General features: G+C 46.3%; 1 protein-coding gene across 1 annotated transcript; it reads right to left on the reverse strand.

Moving 5' to 3' along the window:
* Positions 1–5,759: 5,759 nt before the first annotated feature.
* On the reverse strand, positions 5,760–8,811 carry LOC119921384 (olfactory receptor 1G1-like). Its single transcript, XM_038741636.1, has 6 exons — positions 8,784–8,811; positions 7,566–8,251; positions 7,054–7,147; positions 6,928–7,004; positions 6,352–6,442; positions 5,760–5,827 (listed from the first exon to the last, which is right to left on the reverse strand). The coding sequence occupies exons 1-6, from the start codon at positions 8,809–8,811 to the stop codon at positions 5,760–5,762; spliced, it is 1,044 nt and encodes a 347-aa protein (XP_038597564.1).
* Between the last annotated feature and the right edge of the window lie 3,866 nt (positions 8,812–12,677).

Below are 12,677 nucleotides of genomic sequence, written 5' to 3' on the forward strand. Positions count from 1 at the left end.
TTATAGTGTACGTTCCCAGGCACTAAGAACAGTGCTCTGCACATAATAAGTGCTCAGTAAGAACCACTGATTGATTGATTGATAATAGTAGAAGTAGTAATAATAATTATGGTCTTTGTTAAGTGCTTATTATGTGCCAAGCACTGTTCTAAAACCTGGGGTAGATTCAGGGTAATCAGGTTGTCCCACTAGGAACTCACAGTTTTAGTCCCCATTTTACAGATGAGGTAACTGAGGCACAGATAAGTTAAGTGGCTTGCCCAAGGTCACACAGCAGACAAGTGGCAGAGCCAGGATTAGAACCCACATCCTCTGACTTCCAAGCCCCTGCTTTTTCCACTCTTCTACTAAGCCAAAATGCTTCTCACTACTAGTTCTCACTATATTAGTACTATATAGTAATAGTGATAGTAGTAATATAGTACTCATTATGGGCAGGAACCATGTGCTAATTCTGTTGTACTCTCTCAAGCACTTAGTGCTCTGTACATAGTAAATGCTCTATAAATACCACTGATTGATTTGTTCATTGATAGTAATGTTAGTATAGTAATAGCAGTAGTAGTAGTAGTACTAGAAGAAGTAGTGTAGTAGTATTAGTACACTAGACTGTGTACTAATTAGTACTTCAAGGCTGTGAGCCCGTTGTTGGGTAGGGATTGTCTCTATCTGTTGCCAAATTGTACTTTCCAAGCACTTTTTACAGTGCTTTGCACACAGTAAGTGCTCAATAAATATGATTGAATGAATGATTGAATGAATTAGTAATATGTTCCATGTCCACAAGGAGATTTCAGTCAGTCAGACAATCATATTTATTGAGCGCTTCCTGTGTGCAGAGCATTGTACTTAGCGCTTGGGAGAGGAGAATACAACAATAAACAGACACATTCTCTGCCCACAGTGAGCTTGCAGTCTAGGCAGGAAGGCAAACATAAAGAATATTTACAACAGAAGTGGTCAAAATAAATCAAACAGACATCTACACTTAAATGTGAAGAAGTGTACCAATCGCTCCTAAATAATAGAATTGGAGGAAGTGATGATAGGGCTCAAGGTGCTGGGAAATCGATCCGGGAAAGCTTGTTGGAAGAGGATGGATTTTAGGAGAAATTTGAATGTAATAATAATAATAATAATAATAATAATAATAATAATAATAATAATAATAATAATAGCACTAGTTAAGCACCAACTATGTGCCAAATACTGTTCTAAGAGCTGAGGTAGATACAAGTTGCACTGGACACAGTCCTTGTCCCACATGGGGCTCACACTTTTAATCCCCATTTTACAAAATCCCTATTTTATAATTTTCAATTTACATCAAATTGTCATTGATGTATCTGAGGTTCAGAGGTGAAGTGGGTTGCTGAAAGTCACAAAGAGGACAAGTGACAAAGCCAGGATTAGAACTCTGGTAAATCTGACTGCCAGGCCTAGGGTTTTTTCCACTAGGCCACACTGCTTCTTACATCTGTGCTTTCCTCTGGATTATTCTCCTTCCCTCAGACCAATCTCAAACAACATGACCAATGCCACCAAAGTGATGTGATTCCTCCTGCTGGAGTCTCTGAGATCTGGGAGCTGCAGCTGGTCCATGCCATGCTATTCCTCCTGGTCTACCTGGTGGCTCTGATGGGGAATCTCCTCATCGTCACCATCACCACCCTTGACGGCCACCTCCATATCCCCGCGTACTTCTTCCTCAAGCACCTGTCCTTCTTTGATTTCTGCCTCATTTCTGTCACCGTCACCAAGTCCATACTCAACTTCCTGACCGACGGTGGAGAAATCTGTTTTGGGGGCTGTATAGCCGAGGTCTTTTGGGTGATTCTCTTCATTGCTTCAGAGCTGTGCATCCTCCCGGTGATGTCCTATGGCCGCTACACCACCACCTGCTGCCCCCTGAACTATGGGGACATCATGGACCAAGGGGCCTGTGGGAAGATGGTTGCCACCTCCTTGCTCAACATGAGGCTGTTTGGGGCAATATACTCAGCCGGGTCGTTCACAGTAAGCTTCTGTGAGTCCAACCTGATCCAGCAGTTTTTCTGTAACGTCCCCTCCTTACTGAAAATGTCCTGCTCTGAAACGCACGTCCCTATCCCACATGGGGCTCACAGCCTTAGTCTCCATTTTATAGATGAAGGAACTGAGGCCCAGAGAAGTGAAGTCATTTGTCCAAGGTCAAGCAGCAGACAATTGGCAGAGGCAGGATTAGAACCCAGGTCCTTCTGATTCCAAAACCCGTTCTCTATCCATTAGGCCAGGCTGCTTCTCCTCGGCTTCCTCCTGAAATAAAAATATTTTTGAGTACGTATTGCATTATGTGTTCATGTAGCCCCTTGACTGTAAGCTCATTGTGGGTAGGGAGCATGTTTACTAAACCAAATTTATTTTCATCTCCCAAGATTTTACTGTGTGTTGTGCACACAGTAAGAGCTCAATAAATGCCTTTGATTGATTGACTCCTCTAAGTCATAAGTTCCTTGTGGCAAGGGAATGTTTCTACCAAGTCTGCCATATGTTAGTTTTCCAAGCACTTCATACAGTGCTCCGCATACAGTAGGCACTCAATAAATACCATTGATTAACTGATCTAAATGAACTGATTGATTAAGAGAAGTAGCATGGGTTTCTGCCCCACAATCTTTAACTGTTTTAGGTTCTCTGCTCTTCTTGCTCCAAATTTACTCTCTCAGGGAGCTCATTCATTCAAGGCTTCAGGTACCACCTCTATGCGGATAATTCCCAAATCTGCCTTTCTGGTCATAATGAAAAAGCACTCCATCACCTTGCCCCCTCCTACCTAACCTTGTTTCTCTCCTTCTACAATCCTGACTGCAGACTTCACTCCTCTGCTGCTAACCTCATTGTGCCTCGATCTCACCTGTCTCACCTCCGACTCCTGACCCACGTCCTACCTCTGGCCTTTATCACCCTCCCCACTCAAATGTGCCAGACAATTACTCTTCCCACTTTCAAAGCCTTACTGAAGGCACATCACCTCCAAGAGGCCTTCCTAGACTTAGCCCCACTTTTCCTCATCTCCCACTCCCTTTTGCATCGCCCTGATTGCTCCCTCTGCCCTTCCCCATCCCCCCACCCTTGTGTATATATCTGTAATTTTATTTATTCATATTGATGTCTGATTATTTGTATTGATGTTTGTCTCCACTCATCTAGACTGTGAGCTCACTGTGGGCAGGGATTGTTTCTCTTTATTGTTGTATTGTACTTTCCCAAGCGCTTATTACGGTGGTCTGCACACAGTAAGCACTTAATAAATATGATTGAATGAATGAAAGAATGAAACATGGATCGATTATTATATTAGCCTCCTCACTGGTCTCCCAGTCACCAGTCCCTCCCCACTCCAATATATTCTGCTGCTTAGATCCTCTTCCTTAGACTTTGAGTTCTGTGGGGGATAGGGAATTTGTCTGATTTGTTCAACTTGTATCTTCCTCAGGGCTTAGAATAGTGCTTGACACATAGCATGGGCTATGAAAAGTGGCAGGGCCTAGTGGATAGAGAACAAGCCTGAGAGTCAGAATGTCTATGGGTTCTAATCCCAGCTGCATCACCTATCTGTTGAGTGACCTTGGGTATGTCACTTCACTTCTCTGTGCCTCAGCTACCTCATTTGTAAAATGGGCATTATGACTGTGAAATCCATGCGAGACATGGACTGTGGATTTCCCTTCAGTGCTTTATACGGTGCCTGGCACATAGTAAGCACTTTACAAATACCTCAGTGCCACGTACTAAGTGTTTAACAAATATTATCACTATTATCTTCTTGAAATTTCACCCAGAGCTCACTTCTTCACTCTTCAAAACCCTCCTCTGTCTCCCTGTGACCCTCCACATCAAGCAAAAGTTATTCACAATTGTGTCCAAGGATATGTGCCATCTCACCCAATGCATCTGTTTGCTCTCTTTATCTGCCACTCCCTGGTCCACTCTATTCGTTTGTCTTAAACTTACCTTCTAATTCTACTTCACTCTCTATTCTCCCTGTTGTATCCTTTTGTTCACACCGTTCCCCTGACTTGGAACTCTCTCTCCCTGAATCCTACAGAACACAGCTCTCCCACATTCAAAGCGTCCTGAAATGCTTTCTCTTCCATAATGCTATCCCCAGTGAATTCCCAGTATCGTAAGACATATGAACGTATCAAGCAGCGTGGCTCACTGGAAAGAGTACGGGATTTGGAGTCAGAGGTCATGGGTTCGAATCCCGGCTCCGCCATATGTCTGCTGTGTGACCTTGGGCAAGTCACTTAACTTCTCTGAGGCTCAGTTCCCTCATCTGTAAAATGGGGATTAAGACTGCGAGCCCCACGTGGGGCAACCTGATCACCTTGTATCCCCCAGCGCTTAGAACAGTGCTCTGCACACAGTAAGCGCTTAACAAATGCCCATACTTCATGCTCCTGCCCGGAATATCTTTGTCCAGAAACGCTCTGGGCATATTACTCCCCTCCTCAAAAATCTCCAGTGGCTACCAATCAATCTGCGCATCAGGCAGAAACTCCTCACCCTGGGCTTCAAGGCTGTCCATCACCTCGCCTCCTCCTACCTCACCTCCCTTCCCTCCTTCTACAGCCCACCCCGCACCATCCACTCCTCTGCTGCTAATCTCCTCACCGTACCTTGTTATCGCCTGTCCCGCCATCGACCCCCGGCCCACGTCATCCCCCGGGCCTGAAATGCCCTCCCTCTGCCCATCCGCCAAGCTAGCTTTCCTTCAAGGCCCTACTGAGAGCTCACCTCCTCCAGGAGGCTTTCCCAGACTGAGCCCCTTCCTTCCTCTCCCCCTCGTCCCCCTCTCCATCCCCCCATCTTACCTCCTTCCCTTCCCCACAGCACCTGTATATATGTATATATGTTTGTACATATTTATCACTCTATTTATTTATTTATTTATTTTACTTGTACATATCTATTCTATTTATTTTATTTTGTTAGTATGTTTGGTTTTGTTCTCTGTCTCCCCCTTTTAGACTGTGAGCCCACTGTTGGGTAGGGACTGTCTCTATATGTTGCCGATTTGTACTTCCCAAGCACTTAGTACTCTGCACACAGTAAGCGCTCAATAAATACGATTGATGATGATGATGATAGTACTTATGTAACTATTTAAACCTAGCCTCAGCTCTTCTGTATATACGCTGATACAACTGTACATTCAATGACCAATTTTGGTTACTGCTTGTAAATAATTTTGTGTCTGCCTCCACAATTAGAGTGTAAGGATCATTCCACTTGCTTGGTTTGTAATTTCTAAGAGCTTAGTACAGTGCACTGCACTCAAAGGGCATTCTATAAATGCCAATACTACTTCTAGATAGGGGCAGGGGACCATAAGACATGTTGGAGGACAGACACTGATGCCAACAGATAAGGACAGATGTTGAGGGGTAGGGCAGACACCAGGGGAAGAGGACTGTTGCTAGAAAAGTAGGACGGATGCTGAGGGATGGGGATAGAAGGTGAGAGATCAGGATGGATGTTGAGGGATGGGGACAGATGCAGGGGGATGGGGATGAATGCTGAGGTATGAGGATGGATGCAGAGAAATGGGGATGGATGCTGAGGCATGGGGCTAGATGAAGGGTATGGTGGTGGCTGCTGAGGGATGGGACAGATTTTGGAGAATAGACGCTGGATAATGAGGTCGGTGCCTGGGATGGAGAGGGTGATAGATATCCATACCATGCCACACCGTTCTGGTCTGGGAGACATTATTCTCAGCAGCTGAGGGCCAGGTAGTCGGAATAAGAGTTGCTCTTACTGAGCAGAAGGGATTCAGCACCATCTTGGGGACAAGAACAGGTCAATGGTCTTTACGTAACACTTATTACATGTGAAACACTGTGCTAGGTGCTGGGCAAATATGAGGTAAAAGAATTATCCAGGGTCCTAGATCCACATGGGGCTCCCAATCCAGGCCCAGATCAATGCCTCTAGACTGTAAGCTCGTTGAGAGAAGAGAATGTGTTTTTTTATTGTATTGTATTCTCCCAGGCACTTAGTACAGTGTTCTGCACACAATAAGTGCTCAATAAATACAATTGAATGAATGAATGAAAGCAACATCAACTATGATGGCGAAGGAAACAATGCAAGATAGTAGGAATGTGACACAGAGTCGCTTAACAGATTATGGAGGAGTGCTCAAACTCCCCTCGGCACCACTCATCGTCTTGAGTCCATGTTCAGGTGTGGCTTCAGTTGAGGTGATGGTGGGAGACTTTGTCAGTACTTTACAGTGCAGAGGAAGAGATGCCCCAGGGAGTGGATGTCGAGGATGGTCAGGATGAACACAGCCGGACTGTCTACAAAAGTTATCCAGACCACTGAGAAATAGAGTGAAGGTCGACCCCTGGGGGCTGCCATAATTTGTGCTGGAGAGATGCATCCTTCCCTCTTCCTGCAAGGTGGAGAGGGTGGGGAAGACCATATTCGTGGGCTGCAGGTTTCCAAACCCTGCGGCTATCAGCTGTAGCAACGCCACCCAACTTCCCATTCGGGGCTACAATTCCTGTCCTGTGCCCACCTCTGTCCCACCATCTAAGACATTTCCTAGTCAGTGATGACCTGTCAGAATGTGGGCGCAAGGGCTGGGAGGAGCATGTTTGTCAGTATAAATGTCAGAGACCAATCAGGTAGCTTTCCTGGGAGGATCATGATCCAAGCTCCTGGTCTTCGATTGGGGCTCCCTTATCAGTGACCCAGCTGCCAAGGTCAGGGAGTACAGGGTCCAGGGATGCAGAGCTGGGGCACAAGGTTTGGTGTGCAAAGCAGGGGACACAGAGCTAGAGTTACAGGGTCTGAGGACACAAGGTTGAGGGCGCAGGATTGGGTATGTAGGGTTGAGGGCACAGACTGGGGGTGAAGGACTGGGTTTGGAGGTACTGGGCCCATGTCGCCTGGTCCAGTAACATAGGGCTGGGGTCTCAGGATGCTGGTGACCGAGGCCAGGGATTCAGGGTCTGAAGGCACAGGGCCAGGACCGCAAGGCCTGGTGTAGGTCTCTGTTACACAGGCTGTAGATTAAGGGGTTCAGGAGCGGGGTGATCATTGTGTAAATGACTGTCGCTATGGTGTCCTGCTCAGAGGAGAAGCTGGATGACGGCTGGAATTAGACCCAAATGACGGTGCCATAGAAGATCCAGACTGCAGCCAGGTGGGAGCTGCAGGTGGGGAAGGCTTTGCACTTCTCATGGGCGAGGGCACCCGCAGAACAGCAGGGATAATGTGGACGTAGGAGGCCAAGACCATCAGAAGGGCACTGTTGACTATTCATTCATTCATTCATTCAATCATATTTGTTGAGCACTTACTGTGTGCCGAACACTGTACCTAGCGCTTGGGAAGTACAAGTTGGCAACAAATAGAGATGGTCCCTACCCAGCAGCGGGCTCACAGTCTAGAAGGGGTAGACAGACAACAAAACAAAACATATTAACAAATAAAATAAATATAACAAATATGTACAAACAAAATAAATAAATAAATAGAGTAATAAATACGTACAAACATATATACAGGACTATGGCGGCCGCTTCTGTGTACACCACAAGGAGGTTGATGTGGGGATCGGCGCAGGAGATCTTCAGAAGGGGGAAGACGTCACAGAAGAAGAGAGGAATTTCAGAGAAGGGACAGAAGGTCATCTGGGTCATCAGGAGGGACTGAAGCAGGGATTGGAGGTGAGAGACCAGCCAGCAGGCAACCACCAGCAAGACACAACGCTGAGGGCTCGTGACCACCGAATAACGCAGCAAACTGCAGATGGCCAAGTAGTGATCATAGGCCATCACAGCCAGGAGGAAGTTCTCTGTGACCCCAAAGGCAATGGAGAAATAGAGCTGGGCCAGGCAGCCACTGTAAGAAACATCCTGGTGTCCAGTGAAGAGCATTCCCAGCAAGCTGGGCACAGTGGTAGAGGAGAAGCCGATGTCCATCAGGGACAGGTTGGCGAGGAAGAAGTACGTGGGGGAGTGGAGGCGGTAGTCTGTCCGGATGGACAGGACGCTGAGCAGGTTCCCCACCACGGTGACCAGGTACAGACCTAGGAAGAGCACAAAGAGGAGCCGCTGCTGCCCAGCGTTGGCGATGCTTTGGAGCGTGAATGTAGAGCCACTGGTCTGGTTTCTTGTCCCCATGGGGAAATGATAGAGCTGGAGGGCAAGGAGCACGAGAAGCAGATCTGGAGGGGCATGGTCACAGTAAACAGCTGGAGGGGTAGGGGCACCAGAAACAACTAAAGGCTAAAGGGCACTGGAAAAAACTAGAGGAAAGAGGTACAGGAAACAATTAGAGGGAAGGGGCATCCCCTCTCCAATCCCCCCATCTTACCTCCTTCCCTTCCCCACAGCACCTGTATATATGTATATATGTTTGTACAGATTTATTACTCTATTTATTTATTTATTTGTTTGTTTGTTTTACTTGTACATATCTATTCTATTTATTTTATTTTGTTAGTATGTTTGGTTTTGTTCTCTGTCTCCCCCTTTTAGACTGTGAGCCCACTGTTGGGTAGGGACTGTCTCTGTATGTTGCCGATTTGTACTTCCCAAACGCTTAGTACAGTGCTCTACACATAGTAAGCGCTCAATAAATACGACTGATGATGATGAAGGGTCATGGGAAACAGATTTTGCCCCAAGGATGAAGAAATCCTGATGGCGGGCAGGCGGCAAAGAGGGGAAGTGCACCACGCCCCTCACCAACACACACACACACACACACACACACATACACACCTTCATCCTTTAGGAACTTCCCATCCATTTAGCTATACAATCTTCCTGGGACCACGTGGTCATTTCACTGCCCAGGTTGCTGGGTGTGAGAAGTGCTGGATGGTCCTTACTGGGTCACTGGAGGAGTCTCAGAGGTGGAGTGAGAGAGATAAGGGGTTTGTATGAATCGTGTTGAGTCACTGGAAGGAGAGTCAGGGATGGAGATGGGACGGAGAGGGTACTGGGGTGGTCCACCCCTAGGTTTGAAGGCTGGTGTCCAGGAAGACAGCAGCACATGGTACCTCCCCGCTTCCTGGCATCCCTGTCAGAGACAGCATACTGAGCTGGCTAAGCCGTGGTCTGGGGGACTCAGGTCATTCAAAGATCCCTTTACAAGATCAGCTCCTCCAGAAAACGTTCCCTAATTGATTCCCACCTGCCTCATTCTGTCAACCCATCATGGGACTCTCTCTAAGGTCACCAATGACCTTCTTCTTGCCAAATCCTGAGGCGTCTATTCCTTCCGAATCTTCCTCGACCTTTCTGCTGCCTTCAACACTGTCCCTCACCCACTATTCCAGAAACATCCAACCTTGGGTTCACTGACAAGGTCCTTTCCTGGTTCTCCTCCTATCTCTCTGGTAGCTCCTTCTCAGTCTCTTTCACAGGCTTCTCCTCTGCCTCCCACTCTAACTGTGAGGGTGCTTCAAGGATCAGTCCTGGATTCCCTTCTGTTCTTCAGCTACTCCCATTCTCTTGGAGAGCTCATTCACTCTCACAGCTTCAATTCCATCCCTATGTGGATGGTTCCCAAATCTACATCTCCATTCCTAATCTCTATCCTTCTTGGTATTCTCACATTTCCTCCTGTCTTCAGAATAACTCAGATTTAATGTGTGCAAAACAATGCTCCTTATCTTCCAACTCAAACTGTAGACAGTACCACTATCCTCCCTGTCCCATACCTTTGGTATTACCCTTGACTTAACTCTCTGATTTTCTTTTACAACCCAATCCACACTCTCTGCTCCTCTAACACCAACCAATTTCCTGTACTTCGGTCTCATGTATCCCACCAGCGACCATTGTCCATATTCTCCTTCTGCTGACTGGGAACACCCTCTCACTTTATATCAGACAGTCCACCACTTTCCCCAATTTTCAAAACCCTCCTAAAATCACATCTCCTTCAGAAGGTCTTCCCTGACCAAGCCCTCATTTCTGCTATCTTCCCTCTCTTCTTTGTCATCTAGGCACTTTGCGGTGTACACCTTAATCAATCAATCATCAATCGTAGTTATTGAGTGCTTACTGGGTGCAGAGCACTGTACTAAGCGCTTGGGAAGTACAAGTTGGCAACATATAGAGACAGTCCCTACCCAACAGTGGGTTCACAGTCTAGAAGGGAGAGACAGAGAACAAAACAAAACATATTAACAAAATAAAATAAATAGAATAGATATGTACAAGTAAAATAAATAAATAAATAGAGTAATAAATACATACAAACATATATACATATATACAGGTGCTGTGGGGAAGGGAAGGAGGTAAGGTGGGGGGATGGAGAGGGGGAAGAGGGGGAGAGGAAGGAAGGGGCTCAGTATGGGAAGGCCTACTGGAGGAGGTGAGCTCTCAGTAGGGCCTTGAAAGGAGGAAGAGAGCTAGCTTGGCAGATGTGGGGAGGGAGGGCATTCCAGGCCAGGGGGATGACGTGGGCCGGGGGTTGACGGTGGGGCAGGTGAGAACGAGGTACGGTGAGGACATTAGTGGCTGAGGAGTGGAGGGTGCAGGCTGGGCTGTGGAAGGAGAGAAGGGAGGTGAAGTAGGAGGGGGTGAGGTGATGGAGATCCTTGCAGCCGAGGGTGAGGATTTTCTGCCTGATAAGCACCTTAAGCACTGTGACACTCACCCTAGTGCCAAAGCACTTATGTGAATATCATTATACTTTACTAGTAATTTCCCCTATCTGTAATTTATTTTAATGTCTGCCTCCTTCTATAGATGGAAAGTTAATTGTGGGCAAGGAACAGGTCTATCAACTCTGTTTTAGTCTCCCAAGTCCTTAGTACACTGCTCTATATGGAGTAACTGTTCAATAAATAATATGGAATGATTGACTGATTGTTGATTGATTGGGAGTTAATGGAGCCTTCATTGAGGAGTTGGGTTTCCTGAAGGGGAACCAGGGATTTGTAGGCCTCACGTCTCATCCCCTGCTCCTTCTGCTCCCCATGACCCTCTTGATCAGATTTTCCCCAGCAGCCAGCAGAGCATGGCAGCACATGGGCACAGGCATCCAGCCTTCAAACTAGGACTTGGGGCCAAGTGGATGGGAAGCTGCAAATGTTCTGTCCATTCATGGGGCAGCAATTCTTTCCTCCCAGCTGCCCCTGGAGCTCTTTAGAGGGTGGCTAGTCTAAGTGGTTCCAGACACTGGGCAGTGCCATCTGTCCTCAGCCCCGTGTAGTGCCAGCCCAACCATGTCCAACGGGGATGAGGACTGAGCGCCCAGGGTAGCCACATGACATGGACAACGGCGAACTTGGCTCCCCCCCCAGTCCCTCTTCTGTCACATTCTCTGCTCCACTCTGCTGGGGCGATTTCCCCAGTCTCCCCAAATCTCCCTAGTATCTCCCGTTTTCCCCAATTTGCCCAGGTTTCCGTAGTCCCACAGTTTCTCAGGTATTCCTAATCTTCACGATCTACTCAGATCTTCCATTTCTCCTCAGATCCCTCCAGGTCTTCCCAATCTCCTCGCTCACCCAAGCTGAGGTGAACTAGATAGTTCCAGAATGAATACTTTGAACTCCTTCTTTTGATACTTCCCTCCTCCCCTCCTTAGCTTCCATCTTCAACCACTCACTCTCCACTGGTTCCTTCCCCTCTGCGCTTAGTACAGTGCTCTGCACACAGTAAGTGCTCAATAAATGCAATTGATTGATTGATTGATTGATACTGTTTACAACACCACTATCCTCCCAATCTCACATGTTGACAACCTTGGCATTATCCTCTGCTTATCAAATTCATTCAATAGGCATATTTGATTTGTCACCTAATCCCGTCAGTTCTATCTTCATAGCAGTTCTAGAATCTATCCCTTCCTCTCCATCTGAAATGCTATCACACTGATTAAATCTTTTATCAATCCCACCTTAACTCCTCAACCTCATCACTGACCTCCCTGATTCCTGTCTCACATGTCCTGATCAAACGTAGCTCAGCTGCTTGGATCGTTATCCTATAAAAATATTCAGCCCACATCTCTCCACTCCTCAAAAACCTCTAACCATTTCCCATCCACCTCCACAGCAAATGTGCAATCCTCACTAATGGCTGTAAGGCACTCAATCCAATTCTACTCCTCCTATCTTGCCCCACGGATCTCCCAATCCAACCCAACCTATACATTTCTCTTCTTTAGTGCTAACCTAGCAGCATACCCTAGTGGAAGTAACATGGACCTACGAGTCAGAAGACCTTGGTTCTAATCCCAGCTCTGCCTCATGCCTACTATGTGATGTTGGGCAAGTCACCTAAGTTCTCTGTGCCTCAGTTTTCTCAGTTTTAAAATGGATATTCAATCCTATTCTCTCCTACCTAGACTGTGAGCCCCTTGTGCAATAGGAATTCTGTCCAACATATTAACTTGAATCTATTCCAGTGCTTAGAACAGTGCATGACACATAGTAAACCCTTAGCAAATATAACAATACTGCTACTACTAATAATAATTATGATTGTAAGAATATGCCTTTATAATATTTACAATGATTATATTATTATATGATATGATATTGTAATTATTATATTATCATAGTAATCATACTATAATAATATTACAATAGTATAATAATATTACAAATAATATAAGTATAACCTACACATGGCACCTGGATCTCACCTGTTTCT

This window comes from Tachyglossus aculeatus (genome assembly GCF_015852505.1).
Source record: "Tachyglossus aculeatus isolate mTacAcu1 chromosome 12 unlocalized genomic scaffold, mTacAcu1.pri SUPER_6_unloc_2, whole genome shotgun sequence".
NCBI lineage: Eukaryota > Metazoa > Chordata > Mammalia > Monotremata > Tachyglossidae > Tachyglossus > Tachyglossus aculeatus.

Excerpts from the sequence above, each read along its gene's own strand:
- LOC119921384 (XM_038741636.1), bottom strand. The coding sequence starts at position 8,811 with ATGGATGGGAAGTTCCTAAAGGATGAAG. Across the intron at positions 8,252-8,783 it reads GAAGTTCCTAAAGGATGAAG|CTGTTTACTGTGACCATGCC; the intron begins GTGTGTATGTGT and ends CTACCCCTCCAG. Across the intron at positions 7,005-7,053 it reads CCCCTTAATCTACAGCCTGT|ACCCTGAATCCCTGGCCTCG; the intron begins GTAACAGAGACC and ends CTGTGCCTTCAG.